The sequence below is a fragment of the Aquila chrysaetos genome, chromosome 12, assembly GCF_900496995.4.
Source record: "Aquila chrysaetos chrysaetos chromosome 12, bAquChr1.4, whole genome shotgun sequence".
In the NCBI taxonomy this organism is placed as follows: domain Eukaryota; kingdom Metazoa; phylum Chordata; class Aves; order Accipitriformes; family Accipitridae; genus Aquila; species Aquila chrysaetos.
In genome coordinates, this window is record NC_044015.1 from 32,533,651 (window position 1) to 32,554,690 (window position 21,040).

The window sequence follows — 21,040 nt, forward strand, 5'->3', positions numbered from 1 at the left end:
GATCCCTCCTTCACTGTCAGATTCACTTTTTGGTATATCAATTATGCAATCCCACCATAGGTATCAGTACTAGCAAGATTTCAAATGCAGACTTCAATTACTGATCAAGAGCTACCAGGAGTAGTAACGCTGCCTGTCTCTTCATTCAAGATTAGTTTGCAGGTTTGGTACGAATCAGGAGAATTACATATTTCCCCTGTTAACTGATCTTTAGTCAGAATGAAGCACCACAACCGCATAACAAGATTGTTACAGGTAACTGTTTTCAGTCTAAAAATCTCCTTAAGGTTACCCTCCCGTGATTCATAAAGCACTGTGTCAAGTTAGGCATTATACCTAGCATTTCTTCAAAGGCCCAGATACAGCTTTTTCTGCTAGTATCTTCACAGGAGGGCAATTTCAAATGAGGCCCTTACTGAATTTCTGTTAGACAACCACTATCCACTACCAAGTAGTGGCAATCAAATACTGATCTTCTTTGAAAGTGACTAAAATTGACTATGGACTATGAGATTTACCAGATCTATGTACATTTCAGTTTACAAGTAAAAGATTTTTCTGAATTATATTCCGAGCAAATCCAAACAGAAGTGGGATAAGCAAATAAAATTATTATTTCCTGATCCTTTCCTGGTCCTCATCACGGTATCTCGATTTACTGAAGTTAAGAGAGAATAATCCAGAGATCTCCCACCTCTTCTGTCTACAATGCAATTCCTTGACAGAAGAGGGCTTTACTGAAGGTTCAGACAAAATACTGAGTTTACAAAGTGTTTTATATGATGCAGTATTATACAAAAGAATTTCATGGGAGTGTCAACATGGACACTAGTTCTTCCCTGTAAGCAAACAACTTGAGAGCCTACCGTTCAATTTCTTTGTCATTCCCCTCCCTGCGAAATCGCTCAATGTATTCTTTGCTGTATCGCTCTTGTGAGTGGCACTGTTCCTCAAATATCTTAATAGTTTCATTAAATGCTTCAATTGCGGTCCTCTTCATCTGAATTTCCTATGTGAGGAAAGAGTTCTTCATCATTTGTTCATGATACAGATGACAATGCAAGACTTGATTATGTTCCCTAAATTGACTGAGAAGAACTGTTCTCCCCTCAAGTCAAAATGTGATTAATCAGTTTTAAATTTAGTCAAATATCCGAGTAGAGTCAGGGCAGTACAGGGAAGACTTACTCCCTGTAAGTCTACCCTCCTCCCCCACATGATGCTCTCTATTAGGCTGCAAACCCCTGAAATATTTTAGTCATATTTTCCATCCTAGTTTGCAGGAAGACTGCCAGCAAACATCCTCCCCATATATGAACTATCTTATTTTACGAGAAGCAGTCCAAATACTGTATTCACACTTCCTTAATGCATAATATCTGGTATCTGATTTGAACATGACTTATAAAGAACCTGGACAAACCCCTCTACAATTCTCACTGCAGCATACAGCAGCTGGAAATACTCAGCAGCCAAGGAAGAAGTCTGCAGTGCAAAGCTTGTAGGTGATGGCCGCCTCCACCGCTCTACCTTATACTAGGAAGCTCAGCTCCTCTTTCTTCCTTGCTCTAACACCATACCTCTAGGACTACCAGCAACAAGTAATATTCAATGTTTCCATCAATTTTGAAACCACCTTGCTCTATTCCACAATTTACTGGTTTTTTTCCTTGTATTTTCTGACCTGGGACTGCCTTTATTAGCCATAACAGCTTAAAATAATTTACTTTTTAAACAACAAGAAACACAGTCTACACATAGCTAAAGTAGAACCAACCTGTGATGTTCTGGTATATTCTTCATACAATTTGTCGTACTCTTTACTCTTTTCCTGATACTGAGCATGGTATTCTTGAAGCTTTTTACCTACTGCATCTATATTATCTTCTTTCACCAACTGATCCTGTACATACAAAAAGCTATTAAGTCTTCAAGCAAAGCAGCTTTTCCTTAAGAGTATTTGTTTAGGTTAAATGAATACACTTGTGCACATTTGCATTTTACAGCTATTAGCATGATTTTTATTATCAGGTTTCTACAGAACAGAACACAAACACTGTATCTAAATCCCCCTTCCTCCACGCAGTAAGCCCCACAGTTCAGACAGTAGGAACAGGAACTATGGGACACCAAGAACTATGCCAAAATACTAAGCTTCCAAAAACACACTACAGCTTCAGTCTAGGATTGCTATTCCCTATTGGAGAAAGGAGGAAGTGAATTGCTCAGAATCTGAAGTTAAAGATCAGAGTATTTTTTTTCCAAAAAGCTCTGCAGTTTTTTCCTTAATGCAGGACAGTGTCTCAGGCTACTGAATAAAACTTTAAAAAATATTCTTGAAAAATTTAGATGGCTACACACAGCTACGCAGCTGCATGGCTCATAGGTGCTTCAAGGGCAACACTGTCTGTAACAGTGCCCTGTGGGTCCACAAGGGTCCAGGGGAAAAAAAAGAAAAAAAAAAAGGCTTCTCAGAGGTTAAAGTCTGCTGCATGTCAGGGTTTCACTTCTCTATTGGACTGCTCAGATGGAGACTGGGAACTTGATAAAATGAAGAAACTTAGACGGCTAGTCAATTTGGAATATCCATTAGTATGAGCAAAGCAAGGTCAAATGTGAAAACTCTTTTTTTTTTTCCAGTTTTCAAAAAAAAAAAAAATCTGGCTTCACATAGAGAAAACAAAATTATATACACATTTGCCATTTTCTTCTTGTCTGCACTGTTAGCTATTGGGGTCCAATGAAGATCTTACCTGCTGGTACCGGGACACTGGATACATCAACTTCACATCAAGCTTCGGATTATACTGAGCAAGAGACTCATTGCGGTAGTGGTTAATGAGTTCCACGACTGAGTTAAACGTTAGTGGATCAGAAAAGCCATATTTTCCATCCCGATGATAGATCTTTATCAGTTTATTGTTGCCACCCTTCCTGTAAAGTGATACAGTCATTTAGAGGTTTTACTGTGTACCTCCTATCCCTCTTCAACACTAAGGCTGCTAACAAAGACACCAGTGAAATTCCTGGGCAAGTGGCTTTGACACTGTACACCTTCATAGTGATTCTTTACATACTAGCAGATATTAGGTAGTTTAAGAGTCAATATACACAGAATTATCAGATATATTTGAACAGGAGCAAAGCCCAAAGTAAATCTCTTCCTATGTGTTCATTCTGGAGCCAGCTTATGGTATTTAGGATCTAGATTTGCCAGAAGTTTTGCAAGGGAAAAGGAGGATGCTGAAGGCTGAATAAAGGAGCCATACGAAAACCCAAACCCACAATTTGGGGTCACTAATAGTATACAACCCAGTATACATTTATACAGTGATTAACAAGTCTTTTGAGTTATGAGTGCTAACACAGGATACATGAACCTAAACAAAATCCTTTGAGGATTACAAGATGGTTGTAAGTTTAGGACATTATCCAGATTTATACATTCTAGAGGTTTCCACAAACATAGTGCTCATTTCTTCCTTTTTTCACCAACAGACTGTTTAGACAATATCATGTCCTTCCTGTACTCTCAATTTTGGTTCCTAATGACATCTGCGTTCAGCAAAATAACCAAATCATGCCAAACCTTAGTGCACAAACCATGAACTTCAAGGCAGAAGTCAAAGCAGAATTTAAACTACACCCTTGGGGTCAAACCTGCCATTAAGACAACAGAATTTCATGACAAGATCAAATATCTACCCTACCATAGTAACTCCCAAAGGTGTGCTACAGAGGCAGTGGCTGATGCGCCTTGCCTGTTTGCCTCTAACAATCTTGGGAGCCTGGCAGAGGCAAGCAGCTGGACAGGCTGGGCAAGGCACCAGCAGCTAGTCACATGAGGTCTGGTGCCTAACTGCAGCAGACAGGGCTGGGGCAGCTCTGGGAAGTCTGCCACTTGCAGACAATTTTAATGAAGAAAGGAACATGGCTCCAGTTCAATATTTCCTAAACTTTAGATCAGAAAGCACAAGATACTCTTTTTACAAAGACATTCTGTTCAATTCTCCAGAGCTGCATGCTGACGAGATATTCAACACACTCCCATTAATCAAAGCCCTAGTTTATAAATACCTTTTACCTTAGCAGTTCTGAAACTATGAAGCACTACTGAGTGGCTCTCCTCCCTGAGTCCCATCTAATCTACACAGAGATCTTTACAGTAGTGTTTAGTGAGGGACAGGATTCAATGCACAGAACAGAACCAACTATCGGACCTGGCTATTTATTTGCTCATTCTGTGATCTGCAGTACTTTTGGGAACATCTCTCAAATTGAGCCATGTCAGCTTTACACAGCCACTGCTGTCACTAGTACAGCAACTAGCTACTCAGGGTTTTACTATGTGGACTACAACTGCTCAATGCTTACCGTAACGTCAGAGTGTAGTCCCCCTGCATCTTGGTTGATGCATCACGCACCAGGAATGTTCCATCTGGCATGTCTCGTAGTTTGTCATTTACTTCTTCCCTGGAGAACGGAAAGGAAGGCAAAATTAGAAGTGTTAAGGACATGATCATCTTTGCCACAGGTACCAGTATTGGAGCCAGTAACACCAGCATGCGTAAGGAGTTCAATCTTCAAAATATCAGGCAATCTTCTTTCACACTCAGGCTCTCCGGTCTTTTAGGCCATCTAAAGCAAGTCTGAACCTGTGTAGTTATACCAAAAGGTAGCAGCTGCAGTCAACTGCCACTTAGGAAGAAGTCTCTGTTTAAGCAACAGTAGCAGCTGTGTCTCAGAGTTCACCACCTTTCCCTGTAATCTGCTCAGGTTTTAAAGTCCACACTGGAAACAGGTGCCCTTTGAGAAGCCAGTCCTGACCTCTTAAGAAATGGTCTCTAGCATCATAGCTCAGCGGTGTCTGGAGTTAGCACAGTTTTAGTCTCAAGAGACTCATTATTGGCTTAACTCTGATCTTATTTACAGCAGTTTTAAACCACTACAACCTTGCTAGCTTCAGTGCAACTTTTCCTTCTTTACAACTGAAGCACAAGGATACTCAGTCCAGTGCTTTAAGATAAATCAAGAAATCTTCTCGTGAAAGTGAATACCTGTAAGCATTACAAAAATTATTTCAGCTGAAGACTTAAGTGTCTTGCCAGGTTTGACCATTTCACCTAGATTACGTATCTCATTTTATAGCAGCTCCCTCACAGGTTCTTAGAAGCACTAAGCACTTTTTAATACAATCATTTGGAAACTAAAGTTTATCAGGTAGCCTCAACATTATCTAAGTGAGGTAGGAAGCCTACTTGAATCTTACAAAGAAAAATCAACAGCAGCTTTTTTGTTCAAATAGTAAGGAACAAAAGTGTTCTTATAAAAATAGCCTCAGTTTTGATTTAGCTACCTGAAAACCATTGTTAGTAAAACCGACTCCTATTAAGTATCGTGTGCATATCCGCTCACTCCTCTCAGAACATTTTACAGATTGGACCCAGTTAACTCAAATGGCCTTCTTTCTGAATGGATAGATATGATCTAAGGGCTTGGGCTTACGCCTGCAAGTTGCACCCTGGAGCTAGTGACAAAATTTTCAGTGCAAGTTCTTGACTGAAGAACATGGCTCCTGCCCTGACAGCCCGATGTAGTCTGTACCTGCTGGCTGTCAAATTAGGGTCATAAACAATTCCATCTTTACATGCATGTGTATCACATTTTAATCTAATAAACCCACTCCACTGTGATTTGTACTGCATTAGCTCCTGCCATCACGTGCACTGTTACTTGAGGAACAAATCCAGTCAATAAACTGATAGCAGTATCGAGCAGCTTTAAACAAACCCTGCCTAGTGGGTTTTGTGATGAGGTTTTACCACTCTGCTTCGATTTAGAATTAACAGAAAAATATCACTGCCAAGGCCCTTCAAAAGCAAGATCTATGCGGGTTTGCTTTGTAAAGATAAGGGTGGTATACAATAAAGATATGAGAACTTTATTTCCCTTCTCAGAACTTCAGTGAACTACTGTGGCAAACACTCCTCTTGCCTTTATCTGACAAAGTGTTTCAGAGTATTATCTGCACAAGTTTGAGCAATTCCTTATCACACTCCCAGCGTGCTCATGTCTCCCCTTACAGTTCCAAATTCTAAACTCTTCAGAAGTGCCCTAAGAGGGAAAGAGATGACTGGACACTTCAGTTCTTTTATGCAATTAAGTATATAAAACCTGGTACTTCCTTTTCTGAACCTAACCCAAGACATCTATTTTCTGAAGTGCACAGAAAAGGGTTTCCTTAAGAGATAAAACTTAATTTATTTGGTATGTGTCTGTATCATCTGCTCAGTATAGCTCATGATAGTTAGCATTTGTAAGAGCTATTTTTATAGCACCATGTTATACAAATTAATACAGATGCAATTTTAACCAAATGTTAAAGAAATCAAAAATAAGAATGCAACTTTTATTCTGAGCAAGCCTCCTACTGAAATTTTGCTGAACTGCATGCATTCCAGCACTGTAAGCTTACAAAACCTTATTAGCTAGCACGTTCAGAAGTACTTTTCTTTTGAACGAAATAATTTTCTCTTTTTTAAAGACTTTGTGTAACTAGAGAAATTTAGAAACCCAAAATAACTGTCACCAAGACTGGCACTATCTGCATCAGAACAGTAACAACTTAAACACAAGTCCTGAATCCAGTCGAATACTTTCATTTAGGTGCTTCGCCAAGTATAGTCCTGAAGCATTTCCCTCCTATAAAATGCTGCCTCAAATAGGCATGTTCTTTTTCTCTTGAATTCTAACAGGATTATTCTATTTTTAATAACATATGTTAATATATTTTAGTTAATATATTTTAGTAATATTGCTTACCTTGAGATGTCACCCCAGTACCACTCTGCTTCCTGCAGAGAGAAACTGGAATTGTCCTTTATTCCATTAGTATTGACTGGAGTCATTGGTTTGGGGGGCTTTGGAGGAAGAGCTGAAAATGAAGAACAGATTAAAGAAAGGTAAACAGGGGAAAATAATCACTTAACTGTTAATGAAATATGACAGTGAAAAAGTGAGAGAAAAATGTGCATCCTGAACTTGGATTTCAAGCTCTCTCAAAGTAAATGGAATCTGTAATTTTTAAAGAATTTTGAAGTCAACAGCTGCACTGTGATCCCAGATTTCCTAGTACTCAAACCAAACATGGGCTTGAGGGAGGGGAAAGGGAAAGAGTATGAGGAAACATGAGTTTTTGTTAAAAGGAAGACTGGCTCAGGCATGACTACAAGGGCAATCACCGCCTAAACCTCCACACAAGTTACAAAGGTGTATTGTGTTTGAAAGCCACAGCCTGGAGAGCCCTGTGCACCACGATGGAAAAACTCCAGTTGCTTAGGCGTCACCAGTCCTTATGCCAACCTGCAAGAGCAAACGGGTGGACTCTTCAGAGGGAAAAACGCTGCTAGTGAGAGAAGTGGTAGCTGGGCAGTGGTATATCCATCATAGGCCCAAGGTTCATGTTTCATACTAGATTTGTCATTTAGGCTCCTGTTAGGAACAAAAGCTATGACTCTTTGAATACTACAGGACATGAGGTGATAAAGAAAGGGGAGAGGGGACATTAGGTCATTATTAGAGTGCCTGCACCACTTTACATAGCTGAAGTGTTTACCACAGGAAAGGGGATGCTACAAATCCCCAAAAGACAGGCAGAACTGCACATCTGTAGGCCTAGTGCATACCTGCCCATAATTCCCCTATTCTGAATTCAAGGCAAACAGGCTTTTACTTCTGTTCTCAAAACAGGTTACACAATGTAAGGGCATACAACACACTGAAGCTCTTTCTATTTGGTCAGTTTTTGCTCAAACAACTTTATCATGGTCTTGAATGTAAGCCCTATATCAGGAGTAATTCAGCAGCCACAGGCATGCTCATGTATCGTAGAGACTCGTCTGTCAGCAGAAATGCATTACACTATTTTCTTCGAGAAAGATGTCTTGAGTGCTCTCCCCTGCTTTGCAGAGTCTGAACGCTTCATCAAGAACACTATCACTGAAACTGAGCATTTTCAGGCATTTAATGAGACAGTGTGTTTTACAAGGACAGGTCACATTTGAATTCAGAGTAAGAAAGCAGCTACACACATTGATTTGCTACTAGCACATTTTTAAGTCAGACCCTGAACATCTGTGCTCCCAGCCCTGTGCCCTAGCCATCAGATTACACAAGCATCAGCCAGCAGGCCTGACACACTGACAACAGCCATCTTTCAGACACACACAATCCCAGTGTACAAGCAGAAATACAAATAAAGGGAGCAGAAAGAAGATTTTGATCTCTAGCTCCAGTGTGGAATGGCTTAACGCTGAGAGGTGTGCTACTTGGCACCATCCATCTGCTCACCTCCGAGCCACACCTCCCACATTAAAGAAGAGAAAACAGTGTTCCAACTGCAGTTCCAAATACCATTTCATGTTGAATATCTAACACAGTAACTTCACTGTTCTCAGACAAACCAGTAGATACTTTAATCGAGCCAATCTAAACTAAATCTGAACCTTGACCCAGACGTTTGCACCCTGGGGTTGCTGACCAAACACCTGATTCAGATAGCAGCATTCATTCTGCGGGACCGAGCATTAAACCGTAGCATACAGGTTCTTTTTATGGGGTGAGCTGGGAACTTTCAGGTGTGCACATACCTAGTGAGGCAATAACAGGTCTTGTTATAAAAGGAAGGTGAAAACCTTTGGATTCAGTGAAGTAGCTTCCTGGTTAGGAGGCTTCGATTATTCCTAGCTCAACTACTACAGTTGTTTGTATAGCACCTAGGTATTTGTACAAAGCACCATTGAGAGTAAGACACAGTTCTAACCCTACTTTGCTTTAAGCTCCCAGCCCCATCCTATTTTTGCAGGGTCAGAGGAGCATATATCCAGGCTAAGCCCATAGAGTCAATTGTGTTTACTGTGCCCTATGCTGTTACATCTTCCCCATTTGAAGTTCCTGAATTAGAAAATGTCTTCAGGTCCTCCCACCTCACATCTGGGCTGTGCTACCCTACATACTCTAAGCAAGCGACAGGACAGACGTAGCAGTTCTGAGTCTCATCAGTGTCTGCACATGGCAGTAAATCTGAGTACAGAAAACCTGTAGATGTTCTATCTACTCCAGAATCTTTTGTAGATTGAGTCATCAACAAGCACACAGAGTTTTATGTAAAAAACATAAAACAGCATGGAGAATTCTTAGAAAACTACACCAGCACCACCAATTATTTCACTGGGTCTTGCAAGTTAAGGCTTGGGACATATCAAAAACGTCAAGATATTTTACAGTGTAAAAGCCTGTTTTACGCTGGTAATAGGGGCTTTCCAGAAGAGGCTTTCAAGTATTCTCTAGAGTACTTGAATACTTCTCTAGCCCTCCCTGTAGGATTAAGTCTTGCTCCTTTATATACTGTGGAATTATTTAGCAGCTTTGTTAGGGCTCACTCCAAAGCACTGGGCACAGAAAAGCAAACTAAGACCAGAGAGGTAAGGAACAGGAGTTTGCCATACGGACACAGAGCACTAGACATTACACCAAGGGTCCTTACTACAGGTGCAGGTTTTTCCTTCTTTCCCTTAATAGGTAGGTATCACTTCTCACTATTGGGGGTTGTCTGCAGAACTTCATTATGCGTAAGAAAATTGGAAGCAAATTCTTCCAGGGAGAAGAATAAGGCTTGGACCAGTTCCTGTAAAACCTGACTCATGGAAGCCAGTCCTTCTCACAATAGACTTTTGAAAAAAGCTTTTTAATAGCTTGCACATTTTAAAAATACAAAAGTATTTGCAAGGGTGGATCCTGTTTCCAGAGAGCTATGGATCTAATTCTTTACTTTCAATACTTTGAGCTCTTTGAGTCATAATAGATTTTCCCCTGTGTTGGATACAGAACCAGGCCCTTGCTATTCCTTTACCCAGTAGACTAACATGCCCATCCATTTCAGCATTTCTTGGCTACCCTCTCAGCCTGATATGACTGCAGTCTGTACAAATGGAGAACTGAGCACAAAGGTAGTTTAAACCCCACAGCCGAGAACCTGTGATGACACGAGGGGAACATTTTCTAATAGCACGGCAAGTCTACTGTAATAGAGCAGCATCCAGCCTACTGCTGCTCTTATAACACTGGCCCAGTGGGTTGCTTGAAGAGGCATCCTAAAATAGTTTTTACTAGTACCTAGACAGTACTAACCACCCTGCTAGGAGAAATCCTGTGATGTTTCTATGAGAAGCTACAGAGAGCCTTAAAGAGTCTACAGATTTTGATTTAAATTTTAAAAAATCCAGTTTTATATACCTTCCTTGATGCTAAGTAGCTAAAATCCTACAAGTAAAGTAAAATAAGGCTGGCTTGAAGTCAACAGAAATGCTTTCAAGAGCAGGCATGTTTCCATGTCACTGGGTCCAATTCTGATCTAGCCACAGGTACAATCTTACTTTATCTCAACACAAGCTCCGATTAGAGTGAGCGATCCTGATGGTTTCTTGCCTCCTCTTCCTGGGAGCGAAAGAACATTGATCACAAGTGATTAACAGCACAACGGATCTATCTGTTCTAATAAAGAACTCGCTGTTAGCACCAGATACACAAGCATCCTTCCCCTGCCGTGTCTCTAGGACAGCTTTATGGCACAGAACTTTCCAAAACCCAGAAGGCAACAGCTCAGCTGGATCCTTCCACTCCCGCATGAGCACATTCCCAAGATCAGGTTCAGTTCTCGGTGACCACCGGGCTCGCAGCAATGACAGCAGGCTGGCTCTCCCTCCTGCACGAGCGGGCATCTCTGGTTTTTCTTTCTTTAGCAACTCTAGTCCCCTCTTTCTAGCTTCCCCAAGCAGCCTAGCTTGAGCTAAATCCCAATCCCAGATCAGTGTCACTTAGAAGAGGGGAAATAAAAAAGAGCTGGTCATGGAGCGGAGGCGGCGGCAGCCAATGCGGGCCGGGCCGGGATCGGATGTTGCTGACGTCAGGGCCCGGAAGGCTGCCGTGCTGGCTCCAGCAGGTAGCTTCAGCTGAGCTGCTCTGCAGAGCTGCAGCACAGGTCCTTGGAGAGAAAAGCCTATTGATTAGCCTTTGCCAAGGTAATTTTTCTGATGCTTTCTTGACTGAGTAGAATTGCTTTTTAAAAAGGCTACTCAAGATTTAACTGACATGATTCCCTGAAATTCAAACCACCTCCAACACCAAGACAACCAAGAAAGCTGGCAAGTGTCTGAAGTTCAGCACCATTGTATTTTTTTTTTTAAAGTCTCTTGTAGGAAATAGTAGCCTGTATTAATCCCGAATTTAACTTCAGCAAAGTACACTGTGACTTCCATGAGATATGCACTTTTCCAAGTTTTGAATCAAAAACTTCACAAGTTTACATGATCTAAGAGTCACCGAGCCCTATGTGTGAGGGTTTTCAATGGCACTAATTCAGGAGGAATGAAAAAAGAAGAATGCCTTGGGTCTCCCAGTGCTACATCCCACACAGCATCCAGTCAAGCAGCCCATTTCTTCTCTGGCTGCAGTATTTGCATACAAGATAGACCTGCCAGTTAATTAAACTCTAATTTGCAGTTTTAAGGCAGATGCCACTTAAGTCTAAGAATGGCTCCATAACTTAGTTCTTCCAGTATTTTCCAAGAGCTGCAGGCCAGATACTTAAAAGCATAGTAGGTTTAAATGCAGTATTAACTCTGTTACAAATAATCACAACTACCAAGTACTCTGATAAAGTAAATTTTAAGTCACTCAGCACTTCGATGAGCTTGTTTACTAGCCTTCTTTCTGATGCGCTCAATCTACTCTCCCTCCACGTTGTGACAAGCAGAAAACAGATCAGAGGATTTCCAAGACGGTTACCCAGCTTCAAAAAGGCCGACATACAGTAGATACCCTACAAACTGTAATATAAAGCTCTAGGAAGTGTCATTACTATGGAAACATGCAAGTAATCCACGGTTAGGCCAGCTAACATTTTAATCACATAGTCCTTAAGGACAGAAGTTTTTTTTTTCCCTTTGGAGGTATAAATGAAGACTTGGAATGAAAATGTAGGCTAGCTTTTTTAAAAATAAAAAAAAATCTCCTCAATCTTTAACTGCTCTCTGTAGTCTTACTCAATTTCTCACACTTTTCTCAATTTCTCTAACACTTTTAAGGCAAAGCCTCAAAATCTTTCCCTCCTTCAATAGCTCTATACGTGTCCCTGCTGCACAAAATCCCCTCAAGATACCCAAGAAAACAAGCATATGCTGAACAAAGGTGCTTTTTGCACACCATTTCCATGAAATTGTGTACTATGTGTGCAAGCTAGAGCAGTAAGGCACCATGCTTTTGCAGAGATTTTCCAGCTGACAAAGAGGAGGGTCATGCGCACCTGCTGACAGCAGTTCATTCCCCACCACTGGCAGGTAAGTTATCTTGGCAGCTCCACATCTCAGCTCGTCAGTTCTCTTGCCAAGACTCCTTTCACAAAGTACTGAGCACCAATGCCCTTCGAAGCTGCCCTTCCTCAAAGGGCAGCTAACACGCACTGCAAACTCCTCAAGGGACGGAGAAGGAAGCTACTCGATCACATTATTGCTGGCCACAGAACCTCAGGCATGCTCACATTTTCGCTCTCCTCCCCCAAAACAGGCGAGATGCCAAAGAATAAGATATATTCAAAGAATTGAAGTCTTTCAATATCTCATTACAGAAAACAGCAGACAAGTTGGCAGAAAGCCAGGCAGGCTTCCAATAAAAACACTCCCATTATAGCTTTGCTCGTGTTTCTATGAACTTTTATAAAAAACAACACCTTTAAGAAATATTTCAGTTTTGATTAATTGGCTTTTTTGATAAAGATCTGTTTTGTTTGAAAACTTCCCAGCTATCCAGTCCTCTCCCACACCTCCCAACCACTGTTTCACCTCCTACAGCCTGCCAGACTTCTGCTGCACTCTGATCTTCACGAGTACCCACAGCCACTGCATAGGTTAAAAGATTATCTGCTACAGGACACCTGCAGAATTATGGACAACAACAGTGTGTGAAGAAGGGGCTGGCTCAAATTCAGAATTTTCTTGATCATCTCACAAGGACCCCTCACTACTTTGCAAGGCTTCTTACTTCACAGGCTGAGACAGAAGAAATAGAAGATGCTCATTGTCAGATAAATGACACTGGGATCTTTGACTTCTGTATTATAAAGTAACAGCACCTCCTCTTCATTCCAGCCTTTGCATGAAGTTGCAAAGCCCCCAAACCTCAATTTCCCAATTATTTTCACTGCTTGATGAAAAACAGTTTTCCTTTCAACCCAGACCATAGTGTAACAGCTGCAAAGCTACAGCAGTGTCAGAGGTTCCATGATCAACAGGCTTGAGATGACTGTCCCAAAGTTAACATGAGGAGGTTAAAAAGAGTAAATCCCTTTTTACCTACCAAGCATAATTAGCACACTATTAATAACATTTTAGAACTTTTACCATGTTTCATGACTCAAAGATTGTCACTACCCAGCATCACATGCTCGGCTCACTTCAGGAAGTAATAGCTTTACCTCCTAGCCAGTAGGCCGAGGCTTTTACCAACTCTTTGGATGAAAGTCTGTGGCAGACATTTTATTGTCCATGAAAATCTGAAATATTCTGTAAGAACAATTGTACTTTATAGTTTCCAATGTCAGGCCTAGAAGACTTTATGATAAAAGTAAATATAAAATGCAAGGAGCAAGTAGATACTCCTTTTTGCTTACTAACTAAAGCAGTTCCTCACCTGCCTTCACAGAAGAAATCCCACAGCTTGTTTTCTACCCCTCCACAGGTAGAGTCTTCAAACGGCTATTTAAAAAATACTCTTTGGTCAATACATGGAAATAGATTTTTTGGATAAGAGTAAGGAAAACACAAAATTTAGCATAAGCACAGAGCTACAGTGATCGAGAATGAAGAACTAGCTTTTCATTGTGAAAGACCAAGAATAAAGTCAGGCCCAACCAGTGACACACTATGGCTAGGAGACCTACCAAAGCCAAAAGAAAATGCCATTTTAAATAAAAACAGCCTAGGGCTGTTTTCCCCAGATATTTCAAAGACCAACCATCCATCCAGGTGCCAGGTACAAACCTCATAGGAGAACCAACTCACAGAAATAATCACCACTACTGAGAAGTTTGCTGCACAAGAATCTACTTAAAAATAGTAATAATACAGCTGTAAATACACGTGACTCTTGCTGCTCTAAGCAGCATTTTATTTCAGCTTACCACTAGCTCACATCTTTCAGAGCATTATGTAAAATTGTTCCTCACACAGTACCTGTCCTTGTGCTATGTCAGACTATTTTCTAGTTTACCAAAGTAGAAATATTTCAACACCACCTAAATTGCTAACAGAGCCATCTAAAACAAGATCAAAAGGTGCATTTCAAATCAACGCTCCAGAAGAAATCTGAAGGTAGAAAAGTATTCAGAGGAAAACTGTTGTACATTGTGTCATGCATCAGCTTTTCTAAGAACCTTGATCTTGAAAGAATTTCCACCAAGGCAGAAGTTCCAACCCATGCAGTCCTACACAGTGCCCTCAGCAGAAACTGAGATTCAGAGTGGGCATGGAGTAGTCTAGCCAGGCTCAGACTGCACAGCCGTTGCTCATGCTGAGATCTCAAGGTGTAACACAAGAAATGGATTCAATCTTGTCGCTCAAGTACACTGTGATCTTCAAAATATTTTAATGAAATCCACTTCACAGCAACAGTTTGACTTCTTTCACTGTCCCAAAACTTACCAGTGGGACTGTACTGTACCCTTTGAAATGGAAAGGATCTTAAACATTCATCTCATTGATTCAAGCTTCCTTGTATCCTTCAAGAGACTACTTTTGGAGACAGGAGATGAATCAGAGTAAAGATGCCACAAACACCAAAGACTTCTAATTTGACACTTGGGAGCAGTTCCTCAGAGGGCCAACAATCCAGATTCCTATAATGTCCCCAAGATGACTATACAGGGCAGTACAGCATAAGTACTGACAGCCTGGGAAGTTCAATTGCAGTGTACAGATTCAGGTTGTAACAGACTACAGAACTTACATACACAATATTGCCAGTGAACTTCTCATCCATCTCACCTCTAAAATATTTTTCCTGGGGCAGGTGTTGGAGTATAAGCCCTACTGCCCACACTCAAAGAAAAACACATCTGAACAGTGGGCTGTGTTCCCTCATTACAGCAATTTTTCTCTAGCTCCATTGCAGCAGCTCTAGTTTCGGGGGTTTTTGTTTGGTTGGTTTTTTTAGGGGAGGGATGCAAGGAAGGAAAGAATTTCTCCAAAAGCAAAGATGATTATGTGTAGCATCAGATTTTAGGGACTACAGAGCCTGAAATTTAGGATAAGGCTACAGAAGGTAAAAACCCTGAAAAAATGGCTCTTGTGAATATTTTTCTTTCATTGGGAAGAGGAGGAAAGTAACAGAGAGTAAGTAGTAGCTAATAGAAGGAAGTGGGAGGTTTATGTTTGGAAGAAGAAAACTGACCTGACATACAAGAGTCCCAATGTGACACCAACCCAAAACTCAAATTATTCTTTAGAGGAAGAACAAACAAGAAGGGGGATACGGATTGATGTTTTTTTGATTTGTCCAAACCCACAACTTTTTGTGCTGAGAAACATGACGTTTTTCAAGCCTTTCCTAAATAACCATGTGTCAGCTTCAGGGATATCTGATTTTAAAAGAAGTAACATTCCTATGAACTATCATTAAAATAACATTTTTCCAGTTCACAAAAACTGGTAGAGAGTCTGGGCAAATGTTGGAAGCAGTCACAGGTTGAAGCAACTGAAGTATTTAATCTCTTTTTTCAAAGAGCACTGGATGGAAGGTAGCCATCTCGTGTGTGCTGCTGGACTCAAAGCCAAAGAACCTGGATCCTGTTCAGCCACAGGAAAGCTTCAGAGTCCATTGTGCTTCAGCATCAGGATTCACCAGGCAGCTGGTTGGTGTCCAGCAGGGCAGCTGGGGTCCTTTTTGGAAAGGCACCACTTGCACTTTGCTTCTTTTGAACTGTATGAATTCTTATAAAAATTCCTGTATGTAGCCACTTTTCTTCAGAAGAACTAGAAGAATTTGAGGAATATATTCATTGAAACATTGCAAAAATCTTTGTCTGTTGAGTGGAGAACATAGCAAAGATGAAGGACAACGAAAACAATTTTTTCTAAAGAGGTAACATCCACTCACATTGTTTGGGGACCCAGCACCAGCTCATATGCTGTAGTTTAGATTATGTGGAGAAGCAAATTCTTGCTTACTTAGCTATTGTGCAGATTTTAACCTGTCAGAAGAAATGACATAAAAAGCAGAAGAAAAAAGAAAATCTGACTCATTTCCATAGGGGCATTTAGTACACGAGCAGAGTCTGTTCTTTAAGCATTACTCAGCAACCTACTTTCAAAGACAAGTTTCCAAAAATCCAGCTAGAACACATCTATTGCTTTAATGGGGCCAAAGTTTTACAGCAACCTGTTTCAACACAGTTAACATTCTTTTTTATAATAAAAAAGCCTATGCTTTAAAACATACAGGGAATGCTGATAAAAGTATTCTTTAGGCTGCTGTTTCCAGCGTTCTCTAGTTCTCTGCCCAAAAAGTGACTCACTAAACAACCAACATGAGATGTTGCAAGGCACCCAACTGATTTTAGTACTGGGCACAGATGTGTATGACCAGCTATGCCTCTCTGTTTTCCCAAGCTGTAGAGCAAAGATAAGCCTGAATAGCATCATTCTGGAATAAGATACCATGCAGGCAATGGAGAAGACAGAAGTCAACTCTGCTGCTTGAGAAAACAACATTCCCCAAAGGAAACTCCAAGAAGAGTCTTCTCCTTTTAAGGAGGGGAGGTAGAAGGAAGCAACACAGAGATTAACTCCTGTCAGGTATAGGCAACACATGAGATACAAAATTGTTCGGAACAACAATTGCAGAAATAACATTTGCTGCAGGTTTTGTCTTCAAACACGTGGTGAAGAGCTTGGTTTCTTCTCAGAACTTTCCCCCATGTTTTAGTTTGCATAAACCTACAGCTTTTCAGAACACAGAGGTGAAAAACTTCCTTCAGCAAGCTTCCCCTCCCCAACTATTTCTACATCATCTGAAAGCTTACTGATAAAACAAAAATGTCAGCCTTTTAAAGCAAGCTCTCCCATCTCAAGCAAAACATCATTTCACTTTATATTAATGATGCCATTTTTTGCATTCATGTATTTAATTGAAAGCTGATGAGTGATATTCTTTAACAGTTAGAACCATCAAAACGAAAACCAAATGCAAGGAATGCAGAAGCAAGCCTGAAAATGCTATCAGAAATAAAAAATGGTTACAGCAGTCATTAAATGAAAAGGCCAGTAGAGAAATCTAGGTGTAACAAGAACAGAATACAAGCATTTCACATGACTGTCCTCATAGGAGATGAGAGTCCGATTTAAACCATTTTCCAGGATATACAGAATACAAGGGACTGAGCCTTATTTATTGTCTGCTCTACCCCAAAAGAGTCTGCACAAACTTCCCTTCTGTAATAAGGAAAATCTCAAGCCCCAACATCTGCTGTTTTGGAAACCTGACTTTCAGCAAGACTTAAATTTGCAAGGAAGACAGTTGCTGCTACAGTGCTGCTGTCTTGATGACATGCACTAGTAGAACTAGTTTGGTGGCGGTGGTGTTTTTTTGTTGTTGGTTTTTGTTTTTTTTTTTTTTTTTTTTTTTTTTTAAAGATGTGCAAAGGCAGAACTTTTCTTTGATAAGCTTCTGGAGTCAGCTCAGATAAGCTGAAGGACAATACTGACAATGCTATTAAAATTTGCATCTGTTCTCCCACTGGAAAACTAGTCAGGCATAGACATGCAGTGTTCACCTACATCTGGCTACTGCATACCACAAACCCCATTTGAGAAGCCACATTCAGTTTCCACTGTAACATTGATAATGATACAGCACAAATGGTATCTGAGTAAACACTGCCCTTGAGATCAGAACCCTGTGTTTTCCAAATTACAATTATAGTATCACTCCCCTAAAACAAGGGTTGTCAAATTATATACGAGAAGAAAATAGAAACTATAATGAATAAAGACACTTTTTCCCTTGAATACTTGTCTCACTCATACAATGGCAGTGCTGCTTTTGCAAAGTAGACTAAACTAAGCAGCCTATAGATTATTGCTGCCCCCACTCCCCTTAATTATTAAGATTTTGTAGCAACAGCATCGTTACAGCCAGTCTCAGGACATGAGGCAAGGAAGAGTAATATGCTTGAAAAAGATGGTTCGGTCAAGTTATAAACGCAGGCAATTGTATTTGGGCCTAACAGGCTTCAAAAAGGTAGCTTTCATATAGCTTTAGGACAAACATTCTATTATCTGCTCATAAATAGACAAAGCCCATTCTTCATTAGTAAGCCTATTTTAAACTTGTGGTTTTCTTCATAACCCACACAAATGAAACTAACCTCTAATTTGTAGTTGAGCCAAATATCTTTGCTGACATCTGTATCTGAAATCCCAGTGGAACACTCTTACTGATTTTCATCCAACTGTGACAAAATGTATTCAGTGATTACACATTTTATCATCAACACAACTGATAATATATCCCAGATCTACAGAGGGAAAGACATTCCTTAGTCCTACTAATTAGAAGTGAGGTAATACATAGGTAGTTATGCTTTAGGTACTCTGGTAACTTTTGCCGTCAATTCAACATCCTCCATTCAAAAACTTAACTTCTGGCAGTAACAACTTTTTGCAGACCTGAACAGATGTTGTTAAATAAAAACTAAATTCAATCCAGTAACCTATTTCCTTGTCTTCTCAGACAGCAAGACCCACAGCAAGAACAATCATGCAAGTGAACCCCTGACAGCTAGTTTCCTAATGCCAGAACCAGCATATGATGCTGCTATGGCCATAATACTCTAAATTAATCCTGATTGGAAAGTTTAGAAGCTACTATGTTAGCTATATGCAACTGATGGTTCCAGTTTTGTCTTTAGATGCTGAAAGTTACTTAGTTGCACTTAGCATTCTTTGCCACATATAGATCCTACCTTATGCCAGTGCTGCATTTTATTATGAATTTATATATGCACACAGAAGGAAAATGCATTAGGTAAGAGGAGTCACCCTGCTGGGTGTCACCACTGTTGCTCCTGTATTAGTTGTACTGCTTTAAGGCATGTTTTGCAAGGCTGGCAGAACTGAATCCCTAGTTCCACTGCTCTATTTAGGAAAACTGTCCCACTCCTATGTTTAGGATGGATTAAAAGCTAGCAGAAAGCTAGCAATCCCTTGTCGCCTGACCCTTCCTCTGCTGGAGTTGGGGAAAACTCACGTGCGACAGAGGCATCAGCTTTATTATTATTTTTGAACTTTTGAGCAAGCCTTCTATCAGAGAGGCTTCAGGACCTGCTCTGAGCATCCATTTACCCCTGCAACCCCGGACAGAAAACATGAGCACACTGATAAGCTGGCGCAGGTGCACTGAGGCCTGACAGAAGCTACGGCTGCGCTGCAGGCTGCCTGCCATCACAGGGATTTTACTTCTGCATTATTATTGGGCAAGACTAAGGTGGGTATTAAGACAGCCTGCCAAGACAAATTAAAGGTCTACTGGCCCTTAACAAGAAACAGTATCCCCACCCTTCACTTAGAGGTTACAGGTGACACCACACATTATGTTCACCTTGCTTTTGTCTTCTGCCTGAAGTTTAGACGCAATAAAATGTAATCACGAGCAGTCATGCATGATTTGCGACACTTGGCTCCCAGTATCAGTTGATGCCCAGTCCTGCAGCACAAAGACCAACCAGGGATCTCTTCATGCAAGTTCTGTGAACAAAAGACCGCGCTGCCTCCTTTGGCAGTGGGGACACTCGCTGCATATTGTTAGTTTGTGCGCTGCTGAGAAAACATATTGCCACCATTCAGCTGCTCAGGAACTCCAGCCACCGTGTGGGGGAATGCTATACTGAAAACCTTCACAAATTTTTGTTGGAAGCAGGCCAAATGGAGTTGTGGCTGTTACCGGGTGCAAATGCAGTGACTTTATCCCAAGGCATGCCGAGTGTTTAAGTCTTCCAAATAAATACCTCCACACTCCCCTTAGGGATGACCTATCATCCCAGACCAGAAAATGCTTTCCCACCCCACCTCTGGATGAGGAAAAAGCAGACCACCTCCGCCACATTCTGTCTCCCTCCCTCCCTCCCCCTGCAATTTAAGAGTTATAGTTCTATGAAATCTGGACATACACATGGGGATCATCATCCCATGCATCATTGCCAGCTCTGGCTTTTCTAGTTTAAAAATATGAAAGATAAAGTTACTGAACGCTTCAGGGATCAGCATGTAACATTAAGTCCTCTTACTAACTGGTGTTTGGACCGTGCAGAGCCCTGATCCCTGACAATAGGGCTTCAATGATGGAAATATTGGCATTATTAATGACAGAAGCACTGCTTCTTAATGTAAACTTTGTAAGGCTGTATGGTTGAATTCCTGCAGAAATATTGGAAAGTTGTTTTCTGACCAGTTCAGTTAGGCCAGCCCCTTTTAGCAGACTCCTGACACGAAGCCATTCAAGGGGCTTTTATTTTTTTTTAATAAAAAACCCCACACCAATTGTTTTAAGTCACCTACAATGGAACTCAGGTTTTTGTTCACTTGATACAAGCAAATACAAATGCTAACCTCATGAATAGTTAAAATTAAAAGCATTTACAAGAAAGATATCCTTTGAAATTCACAAACAGATTTGACTGAACTTTAAGATTTCAGGAGTAATATCTAAAAATAGGTAGTGTCAGCTATGCAAGAATTTAATGAGTTGTGGCCAGTATTGTGTGTTGGAGAGATCCATCCAATTTTTAAAGTGTCAGAGTTACCAGAGGAAGTGAGTACAAGTCCTTGAGATCCAAAAATCTCAGGATGATCACCTCCTCCTCTTAAGTACCACATACCTACAGGGAGAAAAAAAGAGCTCACTGTGCTGAAACAAAGAGACTAAACCACACTTG

General features: G+C 40.7%; 1 protein-coding gene across 2 annotated transcripts in view; it reads right to left on the reverse strand.

Moving 5' to 3' along the window:
• The window catches only part of LOC115348975 (phosphatidylinositol 3-kinase regulatory subunit gamma), an 83,804-nt gene that overhangs the window by 11,332 nt on the left and 51,432 nt on the right, over positions 1-21,040 (reverse strand). For both annotated transcript variants that reach the window (XM_030032565.1, XM_030032567.1), the window contains 5 exons: positions 6,823-6,934; positions 4,375-4,473; positions 2,754-2,934; positions 1,778-1,903; positions 867-1,009 (listed from right to left, as the gene is read on the reverse strand). In XM_030032565.1, coding sequence (XP_029888425.1) covers positions 867-1,009; positions 1,778-1,903; positions 2,754-2,934; positions 4,375-4,473; positions 6,823-6,934 — 661 coding nt within the window. The remainder of the gene's footprint in view (positions 1-866; positions 1,010-1,777; positions 1,904-2,753; positions 2,935-4,374; positions 4,474-6,822; positions 6,935-21,040) is intronic.